At 38.3% G+C, this 26,406-nt stretch overlaps 1 protein-coding gene across 1 annotated transcript; it reads left to right on the plus strand.

Annotated features, from left to right (window-relative positions):
- LOC125351161 (vomeronasal type-2 receptor 116-like) lies at positions 1-26,406 on the plus strand. The gene is made up of 9 exons (XM_048345874.1): positions 1-213; positions 8,724-8,887; positions 14,986-15,043; positions 18,917-18,933; positions 19,415-19,703; positions 20,742-21,545; positions 22,255-22,482; positions 24,132-24,255; positions 25,499-26,406. The coding sequence occupies exons 1-9, from the start codon at positions 1-3 to the stop codon at positions 26,404-26,406; spliced, it is 2,805 nt and encodes a 934-aa protein (XP_048201831.1).

A 26,406-nucleotide genomic window follows, 5' to 3' on the forward strand; every position in this document is an offset into this window, starting at 1 on the left:
ATGGGGTTGACCCCCTTTGAGATTATGTATGGCAACACTCCTTCTATGATCCCTAGCCTTCAGACTGACTTGGTTGCTGAAATAGATGATCAGGATGTGATTTATGTCTTGCAGAAACTCCAGACTGTTTATAAAGCAATGTGGCCCAAGCTTAAGGCCTTGTATGAATCTGCTTCTGTGCCTACCCCACATTTGTTTAGACCAGGAGACTGGGTATTAATCTGAAGACACAATCTGAAGTCGCTGGAGCCCAGATGGAAGGGACCCTACATGATCATCCTGACGACTCCCACCGCACTCAAGGTGGACAGCATCGCAGCATGGGTCCACTACTCACATGCATGTCTGGCCTATCCCTTCGTGACTAAGGACAAGTATCAAGGAGACTCCTGGGAGACCTTCAAACATCCCACCAACCTGCTTTGTGTCCAACTCTGGCGTGGACACCCTGAACAACTCGACCCTGCCTCGTGCTCTTCTTCCTAACCGCAACTGCTGACCCCAACCCCCATTACCCTTACAACAAAACCTGGTCCATTGGTAACAATGGCAACTGGAAGCTACTTGCCTCCTCCCCGACACCCCGCCACCCCCGATGTTAAATGGTGTCCTGACCTCACGTTCGTTCTCTGTAAATTGTCTGGGGACGAATGGGCCAGACAATGTAGGGAACAGACATGCGAAGGGGTGGAGGATCTATTTTGCACCAAATGGAGCTGTGTGTCATCTATCAAGTACTGGGATGGTTGGACCCCCTTCAAACAGGATTTAGTGAAATTTTCACCAGTCCCAAATTCAGAGACCAAGGTCAGAGCAACCTTTACAGATGCAGGAAAGTTAGCAAAAGGATGGTTCGAATAATGTTTTAATAACTCCCCCTGGCTGACAATTCTGATATCCACCCTGCTGGGCCCACTAATAATTCTGCTGTTAATTCTTACCTTCGGGCCCTGCATCTTAAATAAACTAGTCCACGAAGGACTGGCTGGGGCCCATCCAACTCATGGTTCAGAGGTCCCAATTGTACACTCCATTAGTCCAACAAAATGTAATAGAACTCGACTGTAGGAACCCATGATTGTGTTATGTATGTCAAAACCAAAAGGAGGAATGTGGAGCCAGAATGACTCCATTTTAAGGCAGCCCCCATTTTTGCTGTTTGTTCAAACTATGAGTAACCCAGAGCCCACCCCAATTCCAAGAACTGATGACTTATTTGTGATGAAACTGCTAAATCATAAATCAGTGGGACACAACAAAGCCATTTTGAAGTCATGCCCCACTTTGTACTATAGCTGACTTCAGACTTACATAAATTCCAGGAAATGACTACACTAACCTGAGCTAAGCAGGCCCTGTGGCACCAATTATCCTGGCTAGCAGAACAAGCTTATTAGGGCCCAGCCAGTCAGGAAACTCCCTGCTTAACTCTAACCGCCCTGGAATGTCTCTAGCCCTGAGCGAATCAGATTTGTACCCATACCCTAATCTTGCTTGAACACCTGGTTGCTGTAACTTTGTGGTTTTTTTTTTTTTTTTGCCTTTATAAGCCCTGTGAAATTTCAGCTCAGGGCCTTCCTCCTAACCTCCGCTGCAACGGGGTGTAGGACAAGGCCCAAGCTGCAGCCCGCCTGAATAAAGCCTTGCTTTTGCATTTCGGAACATCTGGCTCTTGGTGTTATTCTTGGTGGTCGTCTCACGACTTGTGCATAACAAAATTATGGCAGATATTGTGGTAGAATGTCATATATCCTCTCTTAATAAACAAAAACAAAAAAATGAACACCAGAACACTGAAGCACATCATCTTTGGAAAAGAGGGTCTAGCTGTTAGGGTGATAAGGAAAGGGACACAGGAATAAGGACTAGATGCATGGGCAAATACAACATAATATTCAAAGTATATATGTGAAAATGGGACTAGGAAAGTCAAAGAATATGTGATCTTGATATAGATTACAGTTGATGGAAATGATGACAAAGATCTATAGGCATTTTACAAACAGATAGGATGCATAATAATTGAAAAAATATTTTTTTTTTCAAAAACGAAAACGAAAACTACTTCCCATGGTTATAGATCATGTCTGGGGTTATGATGGATGGAAATTTACTCATTCATTCATTGTCCTATTTTCATTCCCTTTAGCTTACCTATGGGCCTTTTGAACATGGCCTGAGCAACAATATTAAGTTTCCTGGTCTCTATTAGATGCCCCAAAAGACACATAAATAGTCACTGCCATGGTCTTATTACTGTTTTATTTCAAGTGCAACTGGGTAGGATTGATACCTTACAAGATGAGAATGATTTGTGGCTTCTTCCTACATTCAAAGAAAAGATGGCCAAGAACAGGGTTTGTGTAGCCTTTGGGCTAACAATCCCAATCTATACTGTGTCATATATTTTGAAAGTCATGGCACACTATAACCAGATTAATAAATCTTCAGCAAATGTTGTCATTATATATGCAGATAATGAATTAATACTTGCAGGGAGCCAACAGTGAAGTTCATCCTGACTTCTGGCTATGCTGTTCTCAAGGTCATGCAAGGACATGGCTTACTGGATGTAGGGAACCAACAACAAAGTTCATCCTGACCTCTGGCTATGTTATCTCAAGGAGTGCAAGGTCATGGCTTACTTGAAGGACAGCACTAATCGGAGATGTTTTATTATGTCCACAAGAGTTGGTTTTATGTTAGCCATTCAACCTTATCTTGTTTTACTGCCTCACAGCATGACTTTACAGCTTCCAAGAGCCATTTGATTTTCTGTTGCACAAAACATTAGAGGTAAGAGAGACAAACATACCAACTGAAAGGAAGGGCTACAGGGCTCTGATTTACTTTACACAGAGACATACAGGAAGTGCTAGCATTAGTATGCAATTTTTTTTTTTTGGCCAGTCCTGGAGCTTGGACTCAGGGCCTGAGCACTGTCCCTGGCTTCTTTTTGTTCAAGGCTAGCACTCTGCCACTTGAGCCACAACGCTGCTTCTGGCCGTTTTCTGTATATGTGGTGCTGGGGAATTGAACCCAGGGCTTCATGTATCCGAGGCAAGCACTCTTGCCACTAGGGCATATCCCCAGCCCTAGTATGCAAAATTTTGAGTGAAGGGCATGAGTAGTACACACAAAGCTGAGAGTAACGATGGCAGCATGAAGAGGTACAGAAAAAATTGCAATATTAAAAATGGCAAGAAATAATATGTGTGATAGTCACTGTGGGAAAAAGCAACAATGTGGGAATGTGTGTCAGAATATGATGAAGTCATAAGGTAATAATTTACATGTCCACTAATACATTGCAATATTACTTTTATGTTATAAGTATTGACATAAGAATTATCTCTATGTAGTGATTTTTAAATTCCTTTGAAGTATTGAAGAGGGTGTAATGGTTATTTGATTTCCTCACCAGATATTGAACAATGTATGAATTGCCCAGATCATTGGTATGCTGAAACAGAGAAAAACTTGTGCCTCACTCTGACTACAGTGAGAGTTGTGGTCCTGGATTCAGAAAATCCCCTCAGGAGGAATAGACTATTTGTTGTATTGACTGCATCCCTTGTTTAGAGAATAAGATTGCTAATGGGACAGGCAAATCATGACTTAGTGAGAAATTCATCTTCTCTCCTAGTGTCTCCCAACCCATGGAAGTAAATGAAAAGTTGTGTTTTACAATTGCAGTGTCAGTCTTCCTTCCTTCATTTAGAAATTTGTGCTGATGCATGATCCTGCTCCTTGAAAAAATAAAAGTAACCATAGATTTGTTATTTACTTAGAATTATTTAGAATTTTTTTTTACTCTCTTGTATACATTTTATTCATCAATTCAGTAATGTAAGTTTAACTTCATTCATATTAAGTTCAAACTCCTTTGAAGGACAAAGTCTCCATCTTCAAAATTACCCTTAGACCATGAAAAAACAGATCTTGCACATCTTTATTTCCTAGCGCCCAGAACTGTTCTTGTAACAGACCAAGTGCACTGTGCTGTGCTTTAAAAAGCAGGGACATGTGTTGTGCATAGAATGACTTTATAGCTTCAAGGAGTGATTTGATCCTTTGCTCCCCATTGATTTACACGTAAATAGGAGAGACAAATGTAACATCTGCAAGGGAGGGCCACAGTCCTCCTTCTATATTGCACAGAAACATACAGGGAATTTTAAGCTTTAATATTCATCATTTTTAATGAGGGCATTGAATGGTACACCCAAGGCTGAGGAACATGATTGCAACAATAAGAGGTGTAAAATATTGTTGTTAGGGTATTAGAAATGGCAGGAAATAATATGTTTGAGTCCTTGGAGGTCAAAACATTTCTATCAGAGTGATGAAAGGAGAATATGGGAATGTGTGTGGGAACATTATGAAGGCATAAAGTAACAGTGAAAATGTATGCTAATACTTGGTAATTTTTATTACAATGCTAGTAAGTAAGCTGACATGTTAGAACTACCTCCGTGTAGGGATTTCCTAATATTGATTACTGAAAAGGGTCTAGTGATTAATTGACTTCTTCAACATATATGGAGCAGTATGTGAAGTGCCCAGATCATCAGTATGCCAACACACAGAGAAACCAGTGCCTTCAAAGAGCCGCAAGTTCCCTGGCTTATGTAGAGCCCTTGGGTATTGCCTTGGCCTGCATGGCTCTTGTTTTTTCTACACGCACACCACTTGTTCTCAGAGTCTTTGTGAAACATCACAACACTCCTATTGTCAAGACTAATAATCAGGCTCTTAGCTACATTCTGCTCACCTTCCTTCTCTTCTGTTTCCTCTGTCCCTTGTTTTTTATTGGCCATCTGAACGCACTCACCTGCATTCTACCCCAAACCACATTTGCAGTTGCATTCACTGTGGCTGTTTCGGGTGTCTTGGCCCAAACTGTAACTGTGGTTCTGGCCTTCAAGGTCACTTTCCCAGGGAAGAAGGATGAGGTGGCTGCTGGTGTCAGGAGCTCCTAACTTCATCATTCCCATCTGCACTCTGGTACAGGTGACTCTCTGTGGACTCTGACTGGGGACTTCACCACCCTTCATTGACACAGATACACACTCGGAACATGGCCACATCATCATCCTGTGTAACAAAGGCTCCCTAACTGCTTTCTACTGTATCTTGGGATAACTGGTTGTCTTGTTCCTGGCCAGCTTCACTGTGCCTTTCCTGGCTAGGGACCTACCTGATACCTTCAATGAAGTCAAGTTCCTGACCTTCAGCATGCTGGTGTTCTGCAGTGTGTGGCTCACTTTCCTCCCTGTCTACCACAGTTCCAAGGATAAAGTCATGGTGGCTGTGGAGGTCTTCTCCATCTTGGTTTGCAGAGCAGGGCTCCTGGGTTGCATCTTTGCCCCTAAGTGCTACATCATCTTGTTAATGTCAGATAGAAATTGTCTGCATGGCTTTAGGGACAAAACATACACTGGGAGAAACAAACCCTCTTAACATTACATGTTAATAATGTAATGTTAAAGTTACGTGTATGGTCAAATCTATAGAAGATCAAGACTAAATACACATTCCTATTTACAATCAAATATTAGTTTATATTGTTGGAATCAATTAATTGACACTCATTTCTCCAGTAATTGTACAGTCACACGTTGTAGCCAGTCAGGTAAATTTGAATTTCATTCCACGTATTTTCGGTTCTTTCTATTTACTCTGCATTTATCATTTCCACTTTACATTTGCAGGGTTTCTGGTTTTATAATTGTGCTTTCTGAATAATTTGCCTAATATTTCTTTTTGTTGCAAATCTTGGGTCTTGACCTTGTAGCCTGGGTACTGTCCCTGAGTTTTTTTTCAAAGCTAGTGCTTTACCACTTAAGCCGCAGCTTCATTTTAGCTCTTTGGTGGTTAACTGGGAATAAGCTTTTATTGACTTTCCTGCCTAGGGTGGCTTTAAACTATGATCACTGCATCTGAGCTTCCTGTGGAGTGGGTTCATTCATATTTTTCTAAATTTTAAAGTATATAATCTTCCTGCCTGTACATCACAATTATTCTTAATCACAATTAATTCACATTTTTTGAGTTTGAAAAGTACCATGTTTTCCCATACTCAATAAAGTATATTTTCCTTATTAATTGTGCATCCATTTACACATCTGTGATTTTTCATGTTGCTCGGTCTGTTTTGTTGGATCATTCTTCCCTATTCTTTCTGATTCTAGTTCACCTCTTTGTTTTCCTTTCCTTTCTTTCTGCTCCTTTTTTGATTTTTTATATTGTTTTAGAATTTCAAGAATGGCTTTATGAGCTACAAAAACATGCATTAGTGGTGTATAATAATATCAATTAATAGCTGAGGAAAGTAAAGATACATAATAGGTTGGTTACACATGGCTGCTTATGGTTTTCAACTTATTCTTTATTAATCACTTTAAGAATAATATACATTAAAATACATATTTATATGTCTATATATGCTTTTTTCTTTTTATGTCTGTCAATAGAAAATAAATGCTCCATTTTTAATATTTTAATTTTATAAAGAAATACATTATTAATTATTGAACAGATTGCAATTTTGGTTTATACTATGCTTAAAAAATATGGCTATTTAACACATATAGTCACATACTGGTATGCGATTCTGCTCTCTCCTATGGTTCTCTGCACTTTTCTTTCCTCTGACATTTGATTTCCTTTCTTTTCACTTTTTTTAAACTATCTTTAAGTAGTTCTACAAAGGTTTTCAATTCCACATATCAGTTTATGAGAACAATGACATTTGATTTCTATTATGTGAGTGATTTCATGCTAGCAATGGACTTCTATTTCTTTGTTTTTAAATTGGAAATATTTGCCAAAAAATCCCACATTTTGTATGTTCCTTTCAAAAGGCACATTGCTTAGCAAATACTTCTAAATTACTAGTATTTTTATCGAGATGGTCAAAATAGTGGCAAGAGTACCTGCCTTGGATACACGAGGCCCTAGGTTCGATTCCCCAGCACCACATATACAGAAAACGGCCAGAAGCGGCGTTGTGGCTCAAGTGGCAGAGTGCTAGCCTTGAGCGTGAAGAAGCCAGGGACGGTGCTCGGGCCCTGAGTCCAAGGCCCAGGACTGGCCAAAAAAAAAAAAAAAAAAAAAAAAAAAAAAAAAGGAGATGGTCAAAATACTTCAGTTTCTATTAAACTTCACATTTTATTTTTCTTCTTCATTGTAGTAATTTCATCAATAGATTTGCATTATTATTCCTCAGTAAAACACTGATTCCCCATTCAGTGTCAAGAAATTGACATTTACCAGAGCTTAAGAGATCCCATCTATGCCTTATGCTGAAGTGAGTGTGCATTTTGTTGATCAGGAAGGAGAGTAAGTTATCAAGTCTGAGTAAGAAAAAATAGAAAAGAGATGATAATTAAGACATACTGTCAACGTTGTGTAAGTATTATACTTAATTGGAAAGGTGAAGTTCTGGAGTTGACATTAAATTCAAGCTCCTATGCTCTGAATTCAAGCTCCACCACACCACCATCAAATTAAGGAGCAGGTAAAGTGGGAAAAAAGTGGGAGGAGATAAGAAGTTTGATTTTTTTAAAAATGTATTCACTGCCTTATGAAATGGTGACCATGCACAGAAGGTGCATCACTTTGACAATTAATTAATTAATTAAAAATAATTCTGAAATAAGTGATGAATCCTGTGTGTAAGGTGCTGAGTACATAAGTATACAAGGCCAGCAGAAACCCCATTATCAATTTTTTCCTCATATTAGTTTAAAGTACATATGTTGCTTTGTTTATATTGTGATGTTTATGTGCATTCAACACTGCAGCATTGCACAGAGTGTCTTTACTGCTCTGAAGGACTTCTATTCTCTAGTGTCTCTAGTCTGGTCTAACATATTTTAACAAGTAGAATACACACAGTTGGTTTTCATATTAATTTATGCATGAGACAGATAAGAATTTCCCTGTTATCACAAGTTCTCAATCCAGTACATCATGAAAAAAATTCTGACCTGTATGTGAAGGTAAAAGGTCAGAAAGCAAATGCAAATCTCAATTGGGGCATTGACCTTGACTTTTTGAGACTACTCAATTGATAATACTTTTATGATATACCAATCTGTGAATCTGTCAAAGTATACTAGAAATATATTCCATGCAGAGATCTCAATCTGCCTGGATCAAATGGCAATGTTGTGAAGCTGTTGTAAAACACTGAGTTTGTGAATTGATCCACTTTGTGTGATGTTCTAATTAATTTGGTTGATTTCCCACTTGAATACATTTTCCTGGCCATTTCATCATTCAGCTCATTTGTCATTCTCTGATGCAAGCCAGTTACATCATCCCAAATGCCTTTCATGCAAATAGTTTCTTTAGACAGTTGGTGGATCAAATCTATCAAGGTAAATTTCATCCCTAGGGCCTCACTATCTGTGATCTTGGAGGAAATCATAGCACCTGCGATGAAGAAGAGGAATCTGCAAACATGTTTTCCAATTTACCATTTCCTCCTGCATGCGAGGCCTCAGGTGCCAATCCCCAAGGAAGTTTTACACATTCTTCCTGGGGTTCACAAGAGGTGGGCTGTACACCCCTTTGTCACTAAAAAGAATGTGCACATGTACAAAGTTACATGAACATATATTCCCCAAATTGTGGACCTCACCTCCTGCCAGGATTTCAGCTTGACAGAGCCTTCAGAGATGTGTCCTTTCAATTTCACATTCCTTCTTCTGCAGCTTCTTCTCCTTGTCCAGTCTTTGGCTGGCCCTATCTGCTTTTCTACAATGAAGCACCTTGCACACATGGATGGAGATGCCATGATTGCTGCATTTTTCCCTCTCTACACTTTGGGACTAGATCAAAGTAACAGCGATGCTTCTGGGCATGAAGATAGCAACCCGTAAGTAACTCATCAATTGTTTTTCCATTTCCTGTCATATTCTCAGGATAGGCAATGACTGAGGGAACACTGGGTGCACAGATGAGTGCTCTCTGTCTTCTGTACCCTGACAAGCAGTCCTTATAGCAACAGAAACAGTTTTTTCACTATTGTATTTTTCATCTACTGTTTAGTAAATTTCTACCTGCTAGTAGGAAAGGTCTTTGGTTTCCTTCCATGTAGCTTCTCTCTCCAGGGTTCTAAGTGCTTCACTTTAATCCAGCATCCTTCTATGTTCTCCATCCCAGCTGTCACTGCAGAGGATGGAGTGATGAGATTACAGTCACCTGGGTCAGTGGCAACAGTTCTGTCCTAACAGGCTGCAGTCACATTTCCTTCCTCACAGAGCAGTGGTCTCAGTTTTGTTTGGTAACACATATATTTTGAGGACACTGACAAAAATTCTAATTGTTAGCTGCTACATGATGATGTAATCATAACTATTCAGGAGGCTGTTGTCTAAGGCTATGCTGGGCATGAAAATCCCTAAGACTTTAATCTACATTTCATCAACCAAAGCTGGATTAGCAGCTGTGGCTCAAGTGGTGGAGTGCGATGAAGCTAAAAGACAGTGCCCATGCTCTCATTTGAAGCATTAGAACTCAGACACCTGGACACAAACTCTCTCTCTCTCTCTCTTTCTTCTTGTGTAGAAAAATAGTTATCCTTAAAAGTAAGAACTGTGTCATTATTTCATGTCACATATGCTCTACAATCCAGATGTTATCAAGCAGGTCAACATTATCAAAGATCCCTAATCTGAGAATTTTATCTGCCCAAGATTAGATCTGCTTTATTTGTGAACATGCACATCCTTGGCTTTTAGTTTGTTACAGAGTATCACACTAATATATGGCTAAAATGGCTATACAAAAAGAAAGAGAGAAAGGGAGAGAGAGAAAGAGAGAGAGTGAGAAATGCAACTATACACATCTCCAAGAAAATACAGCAGGTAATTTGATACCTATTTCAAAAGAAAATTTCATTGGCTTTATCATGTGCACCGCTTTTCAAGTGCTGATATGACAAGTGTCACTTGGATAGCCACCCACAGACGGGGAGAAGAGATGGCAGGGGTAGAATTACTCTCTTCCTTGCTATACAAGATACATATCCTTATATCTCATGAGTATGTTTGCTTATCCTTTTTTCCTTTTGTGCTTGATCCTGAAACTCAGGGCCTGTGCACTGTCTGTGACCACTTTTCATCATCTTTGAAGTAGCTGCTTTTCCACAGGGGAGCAGCATTTAGATACCATGTTTCCAGCATGCATCTCCAGTTCAGATTCTTTACCTTAGTTTTTATGTGCTTGACATCATCATTGAAAAATGAATTTTCCTTCTGCCAACACTGCCATCTTCCAATTCACTTTAAGCTTCTCTGGCCCTAAATGTTCAGCTTGGTATTTTCCATTACCTCATTGCCCAAAAGCACTCTCCAGTTCCAGAACAATACAGTTTTTGTCTGGCTTGATGGGTAAGTCATTGTAGCTTTGATTTTTCTGTCCTGATGTTTCAAATGCTTTAACTTTTTTTTTTCTGTTTTGGTTTTCCATTTGTGATTTGTGAGCAGATGCTCATATGTCTGTCTAATAATTGGATTTTTTCCTACTCAAATATACATTTCAGAATTATTTTACACTACTCTACTGATATTCTAAGAGATGGATAAGTATCAATAATTTCAAACATTCATTTGGCTGTTCTTCATTGTGCTGAAAGTTTTCAATTTGATACAATCCATGCTATTTTTCATTTCCAGTGTTGGGTGGAATTTAGGAACTCTACCACTTAGACAAATTCAGAGCTAAGTCTTGCTATTATTTTATGATGGCTTGAGTTTTATTGGAGTTATCAGTATAGGTATGTTGACCCTCATTTTCTCTAATACTTGCAAAGTTCCAGTAACTTTTTCTGCTACTTGGCACAGCCTCATAAGAGATATACAGGTATAGTGATAGTTTGGTATAGTTCTTGTATCTTAAGATAGGTCTAGATAATGACAATTTAGTTTCTCATAAAATTGCTCTTGACCTTTCTGTGTTTATGAAGGAAGAGATAGGAAGCAGGATAAAACAGCATTGAACTTGTACAAGATTTTCAGTAATGTATCTTTAATCATGAAACTGTTTAAAATCATCCAGAGTCTGTGAGGTATGTGTTGATATGTTTAATTGTGTTGATCTCTGCTGTGATTGTTCACTTCATTATTTTTACTTCAGTCCTATCACCTTTTGTTTCTGTACAACTTCCTTTTGATTCCTTGCTTATTGCTTTTGTGATTCTATCCTGTATTTTTTTTAGGATGGCTGTAATTCTTGCTACTAATTTGGGGTATATTTCTAATTCCTTAAGATGGCAGGGTAAGTTTGTCTTTCAGTAGCTGCTTTCTTGATTTAAGCAGGTTGTGATGTTCGTTTCATTCCTCCATTTTCTATATCCATAGAATTAATCTATGCTGTTGACATTTTTATTTTTTCAAAGCATCGATTTATTTCTTGTAATTTGCCTTGAAAAACAATTCACATTATCATGCATTAATCTTTAATTATGGTGAATAATTTAAATTTAATTTTTAATTAAATTTTATTGACAAGGTAATGTACAGAGGGGGTACAGTTACATAATAAGGTAGTGAGTACATTTTTTGTCATATTTGTTACACCTTCCCTCATACTTCTTTCCCTTCCTTAGCTCAGGTAAGCATATATACAATATCCAGTGTACCAAAATCATACACAGTAACTGCATGCGGTACGCCAAAGGAAGTTCACCTAGTACATTATACATAACGACAACAATAAAATCCTCCCCTTTCCTTCTTTTGGAGTTCATTTTGCTTAGCCTCATCTTATATAATCATGTGTACACACAATAGTTGTTGAGCTATTGTGATCCTCTGCTCTATCCTAGAACTTTTTATGTTTATTTAGTAATTGATTGGTTTAAATACATAATGTAAAGTCGCTGATCCAAACATATGAAAATACCACTTGAAAAGAAGTGAGGAGTTTAGCCTCCCAGTGTTCGTGTGGTTTCTGCAGTATTCCTTCTTATTGAGGGCTAGCTTGCCTCCACTGTGATCAGATAGAATACTTGGGATAACATTAGTGCTCTTGTATTTGCTGAGGCTCTTCGTATGGATTATGATATGATCTATTTTGCAGTATGTTCCATGGGCTACTGAGAAGAATGTGCATTAGGTCTCTCTGTAGGGTGAATATTCTGTACAGATATGTCAGATCCATGTGTGATATGGTGTTATTTATGTCTTTGTCTCCCTTGCTAATCCTCTGTGTGTTGGATCTGTCTCTTGGAGAGAGTGGAGTATTAAAGTTGTTGTATTTGGGTCTATCTTGTTCTGTAGTTCTGAAAGAATTTGAGATATTTTAGCACTCTTTTAATAGGTCAGTAAACATTTATTACTGTTATATCTTCTCCCTGGATTGCTCCCTGTATTAATATGTAGTGACCATCTTTGTGAAGTGATTTTAATGAGAGGTTTAGCTTATCTGAAATCAGGATGGCTACTCCTGCCGTTTTGGTAGGTGTGTTTGCTTGGAAGATCTTACTCCATCCTTTCACTTGGAGCCTGTTTTTATCCTTTGCTCTGAGATGGGTCTCTTGAAGACAACAGATAGATAGGTCTTGTTTATGGCCCCACTCTTCCGTCTGCTTTTTTTTGATTGGAGAGTTAAGTCCATGATGTTTATAGTTACTATGGATAGGTGTGGGTTTTGTTCCCTTCTATTTCCCTATTAACCTGCGTTTTGCTTCTGTCCTTTCTTTCTTGTGTTAATTAAGATGCTTTCTTATTGGGTTCTGAATATTGGAGATCCTTGTTCCTGGCTGTTATCTGTTAGGTGAGGTTCTCCTGGCTTTTTGTTGATATATTCCTTTAATTTTTCTTTATCGTGGAAGGTTTTGGTTTCTCCATTGAATGTAAATTCTAATTTTGATGCCTATCTAAATCTGAGTTGGCAGTTGTTGGCCTTCAGGACTTGGATGGTGTTATTCCAGGCTCCTCACGTGTTGAAAATTTGTGTGGAGAGGTCTGCCGTGATTCTGATCTTTTTTTGCCATTGTAATATAGTTCTTTCTTGGTTTTGACTTCATTCAGGATATGTTCCTTGTTGTTAAGATCTGAAGCCTTGTCTATGATGTGTCTGGGTGTGTTTCTTCTAGGGTCTGGTCTGCTAGGTGTTCTATATGCTTCTGTTATATGGGTAAGGTTTTCCCTTTTGAGATTGGGAAAATTCTCTATAATAGTTCTATTGAGTAATTGTTGTATGCCTCTGCTCTGGTACTCTTCTCCTTCATCTATTCCAATTATATGTAGATTATATTGCTTCTCCCTGTCCACTATCTCCTGAATTAGTTTTTCATGAAGAGTGACAGTTTCTTGGAGTGTGATAATCTTCTGATCCTTATCAGGTGAGTTGTCTTCCAGAAATGACACCCTAGATTCCAAATGATCAAGCCTTTGAGACATAGCTTCCAGTGTAGTTTGCATTGAGGCAAGTGAGCTGTTTATGGTTCCCTGATCAGCTCTCAATGTAATAATTTCTTCTTTTAATGCATTGAATTTTGAATCTATTTTTTCATGCATTTTGGTTCTCAGGATGTTAAGATCTTCTTTAAATGAGGACTGGATTGTGTCTATTTTTACTTCCATTTCTTTCTTTACTTCCTGAAGTTCCTTTGATAATTCCTTTCTGTATTCCTGAAATTGTTTTTGGAATTTATTCCTGATTTTTTGGTAATTCCTGCTATCATAGCCTGAAGTTTTTTTTTTTTTTAATTTTTTATTCTCCATCTCCTCTTGGGTCTCACTGGATTTTGGAGATGATGGGTTGGTTTGACCTTTCATAAAATTTGTAATATTTCTTTGTGATTTACACATCAGGGATGAAGGAGTTGTGGATTCTTGATTTCCCTCTGCACTTCCTTTTGGTGTCCTGTAGGTGGCGTCCTAGGTTTGGCTTTGTGCTGGTTTCCGCTGGTCTGCCAGGTGTGTGACTTGTTTGTGTCCTGGCTCCAGGTTTGGGCTCTGGGTGTTAGCTCCACTATTGTACCTTTCTGCCCTATGCGTGAGTGTGCCTGCCTCAGCTGCTGCCAACCTGGTCACCCTGTCTGCAGTTAAGGGTAGGTAGGTTCTGTGGCTTTCTCTGCTGGTTCGTGCTCTGCTACTCTGAAGTGCTGATCCTTGTGAGCCCCTCTTGTGGGTTTGTGGGTCACCAATTCAGCATGGCATGGAGATTTTTCTCATTTTTTTTCTTTCCCCCGCTAGTTGCTGTAGCTCTGGAGTGTGCTTATCAGAGTGAGTGTTGCTGCAGAAGGGCAGCACGCCCACCTGTGCACTCCCACAGGGGAGCAGGTGCCAGGGCCCTCCTGCTGGAGGGCTAGGATGCTAATCTGTGTGGGTGTACTGGGGACAGGTGCGTTTGAACCCCAAGCTGCTGGTGGGTGCGTGCCTGTGAGCTTGCATGCATTTGCTCGGGGCACGCGGTCCCAGGCTGTTGGGAGGTGCTTGTGCCCTCTCGTGCCTCTGCTGAGGGGTGTTATGTGTGACCACAAGTGGGTTCAAGTATCGGCAGGGGGGTGGGGGAAGTTGGAGCCCGCAGCCTCCCTGTGCCTCTGGTGTGGGGGGTACATGTGCTTGTGCCCAGGTGAGCTTGCTGGGCTAGTATTGCACATGACCACGAATGAGTCTGCTGTTCAGATAGTCCCTCAGCCCCTCAGCCAGAGGTCGAATGCCTACTAGCCCTATGATCCCTGCTGGGGGGTGTGCTGGTGCATGCATAATTTAATTTTTTTGATTTAATCTTTGTCAAAGTGATGTAATAGGGGTTACAATTTCATACATAAGGCAGACAGTACATTACTTATTCAACTTGTTTTCTCATTTTTCTCCCACTTTCCCCATCCCCATTTCCCTTCCCCCTCTCCATGTCTTGTACAGTTTGTTTACAGCATATAGTTTTATAAGTGTAGCTGTTGCACTGGTTTGTCTTTTATCCCTTTTCTTTTGATTTTGATGTTCCTCTTCCATTCCCTAGTTCCAGTATTCCTATATACAATACCCTGGGTAACAAAATCAACAACTGTGACATTGGGGTAAAATACTGGGGAAGAAAGACATAAGAAAATGGCATAATTTCACACAATAAGTTGAAAATAACAACAACAATGATAAACCACTTATTTCCATAACTTGACGTTTATTTCATGTCGCATAATCTTACGTTTTTAATTTTTATCTAAGTATTTAGTAACTATTGGATAATAATAATTGGATAATAATAATTTTCATGTCATGTGCCTATTTTTATTCTTAATTTGTAGCATTACAACAGTGTGGTCTGCATGTGTGCTCAATATACATTTGTTTTGTCAATATACTTTTGTGTTTTCTTCCAGCCATCAACTCTCCTAGACAATGTTCAGTATTCTGATGAACAGTGTTTATTCAATAGAAGCTCATTGGAATAACCAGTTTGTATATGTGGCGTTCATCAGATTATTGGTGAAATTTAATTCTGATGCCTTCCTGTTGATTTTGTTGAGAAGATCTGTGAAATCTCCAGCTGGTGGATGACCTTAAATTATGCTAATATAGTTCAATGCTCAATTAGTGTGAGAAGAAATAGAATTACAATTTCACCTTGTTAATTTGACCCCTCATCATGGCATTAAGAAATTGTCACTTTTTGATTTATTCATTAAACTCTATTTCAAGTGATGTGTTATAGATACTACTGTACTTTTTTTTTTTAAGAAAAAAGAAAGCTCCTCTGTATGGAGTGCTTTATTCTAATTCCTTTTTAAATTTTGTATATTGTCATTTTAAAGGCAATGTACAGGGAGTTTACAGACACATAAGTCAGGTAATGGGTACATTTCCTTTTTAATCATGCACCTCTTCCCTCATTTCTCTCAGTTTTTCCCAACTGAATACCTCCCTGATAAGTGTTATATTTGAATTTCAACCTAAGGTCTAGTATGTATCACTGCTGTCTTCATTCATCATTTGTCTCACCATTTTTCTACTCTTCCTTAACCTCACCAAAAACAGATAAACTTACATAGAAGAAATAAATAAAAACCAGTGACAAAAGAGAAAAGAAAGAACAAAATGGAAAAGCAAAATACAAAAATCTCATGTTTACATTTCTTGGTGGTTCATTTCAGATGTGATGGGGCGCGTTCATGGTGGTATGGCTATAGACTTGGGGGTTCATTTCAACAAACATGATTTTAAGATCTTACACATAAAGCTATCGCATTTGTGATCTTCTCTTGAGAATATTCCCCTTGATCTCACTATGTGAATGTGTAGAATCCTGTATAATTTGCCATGTCTAAGTGTAAGTTTTTGTCTTTTACCATCCATGGGAAGTACTTGTAAATATATTGTAGATATTTATTATGAACACATTTTGGTTACAAAGAGAGCAACCCTGTAACCTACGTTTCTTTGAGTCTGGCTTAGGTTAATGCTACATTTCCCAGTATTTCCATTTCCTTATGAAGATAGAAATATATTTCAGAGTCATAAAATGCCATTTTGTATATATACCACATTTTGTTGATCCATTCATCCTCTGAGAGGTATCTAGGTTTATTCCACATCTTTCCTATAGTAAACAATGCTGCAATGTATGTGATTGGGTGATGCCTTATCTGTGGCCTCACTTGTGTATTAGTGGATGAATGCCCAGGAGGGGAATTGCTGGTTCATAGGGAAGCTCTGTGTTTACTCTTTTGAGGAACTTTCATAATGCTTTCAAGAGTGGTTGAACAAGTTTAAATTTACAGGAACAGTTTAGTAGTGTTCCCTTTTGTCCACGTCCCTGCCAGCACCTGCAATTGTGAGTTTCCTTCATAATGAGCAATGTACTGGGGTGAGGTGGAAATTCAATGTTCTTTTCCTTTGCATTTCTTTTGTGGCCATTCTTATTTCTTCCTCAGACAAATCTCTGAGGCTTTAGGCCATTTACTAGTTGGGTTTTTTTTTTTGTTTTGTTTTTTTGAGGATTTATTTTGTGTTGAATTTAGTGTTTTGACTTCAGTATATTTTATTAATGAGGCCATTGTCTTATGCACAGTTATTAAAGACCTTCTCTCATTTGAGGGCCTATTTATCTTGGTAGGTATTCCTTTGTCATGCAGAAATGCTTCATTTGGAAAGCAATCCCATTCATCTGTACTTTCAGTGAGTTTTTGTAATTGTGGATCTTGACTCCACCCACTTTATGAGGATCATTTCCTTGAAAAATGTTATTACAGGCTTTCAGTTTGAACATGTAATTTCTGTTGGCTAGAAGGGTGTCTTGTAGACAGCAGATGGAAATGTATTGCTTTGTAATCCAGTTTCTCAATATGTCATGTACTTGGAGTTTTAATTCTATTGAGATGTATTTAGCAGCCCCACCCATGTTATTCACTTTTTGGGTGTCTGTGCCTCATCTTTTCTTATTATATTTATCTGATTATCTCAGCAGGAACCTTTTTTTCTGCTACTATCATGTTCTGGATGGCTTTCTATATGTAGGACATCTTTGCCTTTCTTTCTTTGCTGGTTTCCTGTAGAAAATTACTTCATTTTTTCTTTTTATCAATTTTACATGTGTCCTTCAAATATGAAAGGGTGTTTTGATGGGTATGTCCTACTTGTTATTTGCCTGTAAGCTGTGGAATACACCATTTCAACTCTCCTTGCTTTCATAGGCTCAGATGAAAAATTTGTACTTTTCTAACAGTTTTTCCTTTATAAGCAACCAATTGCTTCTTTCTGATAGCTTCCAGAATTCTTTCCTTGGTCTCTACTGATCCTGTGGGAATAACAGTATGACAACAGGATGTTTTATTCTGGTTTGGTTAGATTGGACTTCTATGGCTTCTTGAGCCTGAATGTGTCTATATTTTTTTCATGGTAAGGAACTTCTCTGGGAGAATTCTGTTAAATATGTTACCTACATCTATCATCGTACAGTCTTCTCCTTCCTGAATACTTAGTCTTAAATTAGGCCTTTTAATTGATCCCTGAAATTCTTGCCTGCTCCTTCATTGTTTCTTACATTTGTTCTAGAAACGTGTCCGCCCTTTCTATCTATTCTGTCTTCTATGTCTTGTATTCTGTTGTCAAGAATTTCTACTCTTTATTTCTTTCCCTATACTTGATTATTTTTCGTGACTTCCATCACTTTCCTGAAGTGTTCTTTTGGTCTTTATGCACTCCTGTATTTCCTTGGTTTATCTGTGTAATCTCTCATGTCATTTTCCCAAAGACAATATTTTCATTGGACCCCTTTCCATCTGATGTTCATTTATGTTTCCTTGTACATGCCATGAATTCTTCTACTAATCTTTACTTACTCTCATAATGTTCATGGATTGCCTTGTCTATGTTTTATTCTTCTCCTAAATGTTTTTAAAATTGTATTTTTAAAAAATAAATACAACTGTCTCTTCATTATCTGCCCTGTAGCCTGCTTATTTTCTGGAAAAAATTATCTTCCTGTATGCCATTTTTTTTCTATTTCTATGCATTCTTTCTGTCCATTTTGAATAATTTGTATTTCCATATTGCTTCCACTGATTCCCACTTTGAGCAAGGTGTGTTAATTTCATTATATTCATTTCGTTAGAATGTACACACACACACAGACACACACACACCATTGCACACATAAATATGACAAAACATAAAAAATTCTATTATCTTCTCTACTCCTTAATGTTCTTTCTTTCCAGTATCTCAATAAATATATTGAGAAGAGAGTAGGGATTTGTGCAATTTCCAGTTATGGCTTTGGAAGATGGATTTAAATGTAAACCTTCCTCACAATTCTTTCTGCATCCCCCTTGTTGGAGGTTCCTCTCTCAATAATTAGTTTCTTAGAGTTAGTGGATTGAATTTGGTATCCCTACATAAATAAAAAATTCCCTCATCTGATATTTAAGCTCTTATTAAATTTCGAATTGCAGGAAGAGCTGGTCATAAGGTTGGGTTAGTAAACACAGCTTCTTCTAAAGAATCGTTTTTAAATGAGTTTTTGCTTCTGAAAGATGCTATTAAATTGAAAATAGTTAGCTCAACATGTAATATAACTACATAACATAACCTGGGAGGCTTAAAACACAAATTTTCAAACAGGTGGAGATTGTTTCCCAAGGTGAAGGGAACAAAATATTGGGTGTCTCATGAAAGCCTTCTCTATGATTAATGGAAAATTTTTGCTGTACTCTGTGTGTGGTAGTGAAAAGCAAGCAATCTCTCTCTCTTAACTAAATTTCTGAAGTAGATTGACAAATTTCTTTCATGTCCTTATGTAATCCTATATACAAGCACAAGACATGATACTCATATTCCATCTGGAGTAACAATAATGTTTTAACATATTTATTGTCAGAAGAGCAAACATTCATTCCATCAAAGTTATAAGCTTGGAATAGCCCTACTGAATATCTATGTCCATTATGCAGGATTTCCATCAAGAATTACCAGTTTGTTTTGGCCTTGGCTTTTGCTGTTGAAGAGATCAACAAAAACCCTGATCTTTTACATAACTTGACTCTAGGATTTGATATCTATGATATCCAATATGGAACATCGACCTTATATAAAAATCCCTTCATTTGCCTCTTTGGGAAATACAAGATTCCAAACTATAACTGTATGAGAGAGAGCAAGTCTATGGCAGTCCTTACAGGACCTTCAGGAGCAATATCTTCCCTGATTGGGACACTGCTGGACATATACAGGTTTCCGCAGGTGAGAGTGGGAGGGGGGAAGGCTACTAGAAATGTATAATTTGGTGTCAATTCAGGTGTTAGGAGAGAATGGTAAGAAGAGGCTGGATTTATGAATCTATAAAATTTTGTCATGTCAAAATGTAACTCCTCAAAGAGAACTGTATATGTATAGTCCCATTGTTTTAGAAAAGGATATGGAAAACTTAGAGCAGACAAAAGGATTTTCCTACAGGGTTAAGTTTTACCATTACTTTTCTTTAAGATATCAGGAAATAGAAAAAAAAACGTATTCCTAATTAATGAGGAAAAATTAATGAGAACAAAGCGGACCGTAATCTGTGGTTCAAATAGTAGAGTGCTACCTTTGAGGGAATAAGACAAGAAGTGCATGTGGTACTGATTTCCTGGACCTGTACTGCCACACACACAAAGAAACACACATACATGCACACTCATGTGTAAGATAATTTGAATGAAGTCATACTCAGAAAGAGAAAGTATGTATGTGTTTTCACATGTGTAATGTAAGGTTTAAAATATGGACATGAAATATTAAAAATATGGAACACTCATATTCACTTACATGTATACATGATTACTCTGGCTAAATTATGGTACTTATCAGAATAGAATTTCATAGTGCAACTTCCCTTAAAAATACAGTGTGAACAATGAACATAAGAATACTGAAGTATATCTTCTCTGAGAGGGGTTCAGTGTTATGGGGATGTGGAAAGTGGCAGAGGAAGAACAAACAGATAGTTGGACAAATACAATGTAAGTTTCAATGTACATATGTGAAAATGGAACTACTGAAGTCAGGATACAGGGGGTGGAGATATGGAAGAAAAGGTGATGGTAACTGACAAAAATGAAGAGGCATTACACAAACAAATTTATATGTTGTAAAATAATTGGTAAATTTAATTGTTTTCAAAAACTGAAAGGAAAGCCTACCTTTCACCTACATCATGTTTATACAATATACATCATGTCTTGGATTATGATAGATGGAAAGCGTGTCATTCATGAACCATCCTAATTTCATTGCCTTTAGCTTACTACTGGGCCTTTTGATCATAACCTGAGAGACAAGAACAAGTTTCCTGGTCTCTATCAGGTGGCCCCAAAGGACACATCGATAGCCACTGCCATGGTCTTATTATTGCTTCACTTCAGCTGGAATTGGGTGGGATTCATATCCTTACAGGATGAGAATGATTTGTGGATTCTTCCTGCATTGAAAGAAGAGATGGCCAGGAATAGAGTTTGTGTGGACATTGAGCTATTATTTCCAAAACAGGCTTTAAATGTTTTCAATTTCATGGGAAGTTATAACCAGATAAATAAATCTTTAGCAAATGTCTTCATCATATATGCTGATAATGAATTCCTAAATCATGTAATGATATGTGTTGAACAATTTTTAATGAAAGGCAGAGTTTTTATCATGAACACAAAGGGTGACTCAGTCTTGAGGAAAAGATATTTTATTCTAGGTTCACTGCATGTATATCTCATTTTTACACACTATCACCCAGAGGTTTCTGGATTCACAAATTTTGTCAATGCAGTTAAGCCTTCCAAATATCCAGAAGACTATTTCCTTGCTAGGCTGTGGTTTCTCTCTTTTAATTGCTCAGATTCTGAATCTGACTGTGTCATATGGGAAAGTTGTCCTCATAATGCCTCCTTGGGTTGGCTGCCTGGGCACATTTTTGATAAGACTATGTCTGCAGACAGCTACAACGTATACAACACTGTGTATGCTGTGGCCCAGGCTCTCCATGAGATGCTTCATCATCAAACAGAAGTACAAACAATGGAAACGAGAAAATGGGCCGTGCCTTCCCCTACAAAGGTAGGGCCTTCTCTGTTGGATTGCACACACCATGAAGAAAGTCATTTTGTAGAGTTGTATCTAACTTATGAAATTAACTAATTCAAGTATTTTTCCAAAACCCAAGAATCTATACTTCTTTAAATGTCTGTGAAATTCTCTAGGCATGTGTTCATGTGCTCTTCAGGGAAAGGAGGCCACTAACAGTGACAAGTTGTATTCCCTGCTTCTAAAATTCTTTTAGTTACAAATAACATCAACATCCTAATCCCTAATGTTTTGAAAACTGTAAAATCACCATTTCCCCCTGCTTTTCTCAAGTAATTGCAAATGATGAACTCCTATATGTAATTATCTATATTTTCATGAATAATCCAGTTGAGTTCTACTTTACCTATTCAAAATTTACAAAATTCACAATACAGATATTCACAAAATTACTGTTCATGGAAAACTGTAGATAGGACACTGAAAATTGTGTCACTCATGACTATATACATAGGGTTTGTTTCTGTTGGAAAGAGGTCTTCTATTTCTTTGTTGAGTGGACAAGATTCCTAAATATTATTTTTATTCTTCTGTATATTTTCCTCTGGTATACTTCATTACATGCCTCTGATATTCTTGAATTCGGAAGCAATATTTAAGGCAATAAAGAGCTTTTCTTAGTTCAGGTCTTCCATCTTAACTCTAGGATAAACTTTACCTTCAATCAATGTATCTCTTTTAGTTGCATCCTTTTCTGAAGAACATGCAATTTAACAACCCTGCTGGAGATCAAGTGTTTTTGCATGATGAAAAGAAATTGGAGCCAGAGTTTGATATTGTGAATATTTGGAATTTTCCAGAAGGTCTTGAACTTAAAGTGAAAGTAGGAAAGTTTTCTCCATATACTCTACAAGGCCATCAACTATTTTTATCTGAAGATATGGTACAGTGGGCCATAGGAACTACAGAGGTGTGCTGGATAACTTTGTAATGATTTTCAGAATATATTAGTAAGAAAAATTTATCCTTAAATTCTGTACCTGGGTAGGTGCTGGCAACTTACTCCTGTAACACTAGCTACATACCTGGCTGAGTTCTAAATATCACGTTTTCCAATCAGTCCTAGCAGGATAACCTGTGAGATGCATCGCCAATTAACCATCAATAGGATCTCTGGGTCAATCACTAGGGTTAGCCGTAAGCAACAAATTTCATACAAGACCTATGCTGAGATCTCAGTTCAAGACTTAGTTCTGGCACACACGCGCATGCACACACACACACACACACACACACATACACAAATTTATACCGTATGTACTCACTAACAACTAATATTTTACCTTTAAATATTTCCAACTTAAGAAATTGTATAATGGACTATTGCATAGGAAAGGAACAGAATAACTGAATAGGGCTGGGCACTCGTGCCACGTACTTGTAATTCTGTCTTCTCGTGCTGCTGTCAGCTTTAGATCTCAGGTTACAGGTCATGTCAACTCTGTAGAAAAATTTGTGAGGCCTTTATTTCCTTTAACTACAAAATAGCTCAAGTGGAGATTTGCCTCAACTGGTAGAACCCTAATCTTGAACAAAACTTTTCAAAGGCAGGGCCCAGACTGTGAATTCACACTACCTTCAAATGTAAATTTAACTCCTCTGTACATCACATTGAAAACAAAATTGCATTAATAAAATAAGTTACCTTTGTGTGTCTTAATGTTTATTGAGAATATTATCATAAAATATAAATTAAATTTTTTTCAGTCACGGGGCTTGAACTGGTCCTGGGAGCTGTCCATGAGCTCTTCATCTTAAGCTTAGTACTCTACAACTTGAGCCACAGCATCATTTCCAGTGTTTCTGGTGGTTAATTGGAGATAAGTGTCTCAAGCACTTTCCTCCTCAGGCTGGTTTTGAAGTACCATTCTTAGATCTCAGCCTCCTGATTTCTAGGATTATACTCATGAGCCACTGGTGCCCAGCTAAATTACATTTCACTTAGGAGGTATCTATGCTGTGACAAAGTATCAGAGCAATCATTTTATGTGTTGTAAAGGTTTATTTTGCTTCATCTCCTGGGAGTTCCATTCACTTGTAAACTGCCTGCTACTTAGGCACCTTTGGTGAGAGGAATCAGTGAAGGAGCATGAGTTTTAAAAACAAGATTCACACTGCTTGGCTACTAGACAAATTAGAAGAAGAAGATGAGCCTAGGCTTCAAATAACCCTGAAAAAGAGAGACTTATGAATTACCTTGCAGCATACTTTCAATGCTTCAAAGATGACTTTTCTTCCTCACTACTCAACAGCTACAAATAAGTATAAAATAACCAAGAATAACATGAATTCAAGAAACTCCATAGGGCCAGCCACTAGGACTTACTTTATTACCTTTGATCTCCACAGATCTCAATAATTCAAAAGGTTAGAGATCAAAGTTATAAAACATAAGCCTTTTGTGTTATGAAGTGGAATCTATAATAGCATTCAATTAAATTACCACATATATGTGCATAAAATACTATGCTTAATAATCTTATTCTTTAATATAATGGAATTTTCAGAGTGTCAGGTACATGACTGAAGTGTTACTGATACATACCTAATTTTCCTCAGCCTCCTCACTCTGTCTGCAGTCAGAGTTGTCATCCTGGATTCAGGAAATCCCCTCAGGAGGGAAAGGCTGCCTGTTGTTTTGATTGCACTCCTTGTTCAGAAAATGAGATGGCTAATGAGACAGGTAAGTGCATGACTTAGGGAGAAAATTCGTACTTTCTCCTAGTGTCCCCCAAGCCAGGCAATGCAAGGGTTATTTTTTAGAATTTCAGCATCAAAGTTTTTCTTCCTTCATTTAGCAATCTAATGGTGACCAGAGTGATACTGCTCCTTGAAAAAGAAATCACAGGCTCTGAATTATGTGTATCTTTAATTTTTTCCACATTGCTATATGTATATAGATTCAAGTAATCACTAATGGAACTTTAATACTTAGGGAAAATGTAGGAGAATGGAAAAGGAATAGGCTGGACTCAATTGTCAACATGCAAGGACTGTTTATTGAAGAACCTTGAAGGGCACAGACCTTCCCACCGGTTTGGGGCTTGTGTGAAGGATGAATTTGAGATCAGGCTCATAAGGGGTCTGAGCAAGGAGGCAGAAGTGTTTGAAAGGCCACTAGGTCTAGGAAGTTGGGGGCCCACAATGAAGTGTTTGCAGCTGGGCTTAGTTTAGTTGCCCTGCCTCACATCAAAGCTAGTTCACATATAGCTGAGGTTTTACCTAGAGTCTCATGCACCTGAGGCAATAGGGTGTAGGTCAAATCATCTTTACATGCAAAGCCTTCTTAAAGATGGTCTCCATTTTCTTCAAAGCAAACATTACTATACAAAGAAAACAGAGATGTTGCATATCCTTATGTCCTAGTGCCCAGAAATGTTCTTGCAAAAGAACAAACGTGCTGTGGCTTGAGTTCTGTGTAAAAATCAGGCACAAGATTAGTGGAAAGCATGACTTTAGGTCTTCAGAAAGCAATTTGATTTTCAATTTCGCAGCACTTTATAGGTAAGTAGGAGGGACAAACATAACTACTGCAAGGAAGGGCTACAAGTCTCCTATTTATTTTGCACAGAGACAGATAGGGAGGTGCAAGCTTACTATGCACAATTTTGGATGAGTGGGTTGAGTAGTGCACACAAGGTAAATAACTGGCAGTATGAAGTGGTATAGAAAATTTTATGGGGATATTTGAAAGGGCAGTAAATAATATGTCTGATAGTCACTGTGAGTAAAAAAACAGCATGGAAGAATGTGTGTCAGGATATGATGAAGACATAAAATAACACGGAACAATTTTGGTAATATTTTGTAATAGTTACCTTCATGATAATAAGTTTGACAGGTTAGAATTATCTCAATGTATGGTTTACCTAATTTCCTTTTTAAGCACTGAAAAGGGACTAATAGTTATTTGACTTCCTCACCAGACATGGAGCAGTGTGTGAAGTGCCCAGATCATCAGTATGCCAACACACAGAGAAACCAGTGCCTCCAAAGAGCTGAAAGTTTCCTGGCTTATGGAGAACCCTTGGGGATAGCCTTGGTCTGCATGGCTCTTTGTTTATCTACACTCACAGCACTTGTTTTTGGAGTCTTTGTGAAACATCAGAACACCCCCATTGCCAAGGCGAATAACCTGGCTCTCAGCTATATCCTGCTTATCTCCCTCATCTTCTGTTTTCTCTGTCCCTTGCTCTTTATTGGCCATCCCAAAACAGCCACCTGCATTCTACAGCAAACAACATTTGGAGTTGCATTCACTATAGCTGTTTCAGCTATCTTGGCCAAAACAGTAACTGTGGTTCTGGCTTTCAAGGTCACTTTTCCAGGGAGAAGGATGAGGTGGCTGCTGGTTTCAGGGGCTCCTAACTTAATCATTCCCATCTGCACTCTGATACAGGTAACTCTCTGTGGACTCTGGCTGGGAACCTCTCCTCCCTTCATTGACACAGATGTGCACTCAGAACCTGGCCACATCATCATCCTGTGTAACAATGGCTCCCTCATTGCTTTCTATGGTGTCTTAGGATACCTGGTTTTCCTGGCCCTGGCCAGCTTCACTGTGGCTTACTTGGCCAGGAACCTGCCTGACACCTTCAATGAAGCCAAGTTCCTGACCTTCAGCATGCTGGTGTTCTGCAGTGTGTGGCTCACTTTCCTCCCTGTCTACCACAGTGCCAAGGGGAAGGTCATGGTGGCTACAGAAGTTTTCTCCATCTTGGCTTCCAGTGCAGGGCTCCTAGGCTGTATCTTTGCCCCCAAGTGCTACATCATTTTGTTGAGGCCAGATAGAAATGTTCTGCCTGGCCTTAGGGACAAAACACACACCAGGTGA

The sequence above is a fragment of the Perognathus longimembris genome, chromosome 5 (assembly GCF_023159225.1).
Source record: "Perognathus longimembris pacificus isolate PPM17 chromosome 5, ASM2315922v1, whole genome shotgun sequence".
NCBI classification, from domain to species: domain Eukaryota; kingdom Metazoa; phylum Chordata; class Mammalia; order Rodentia; family Heteromyidae; genus Perognathus; species Perognathus longimembris.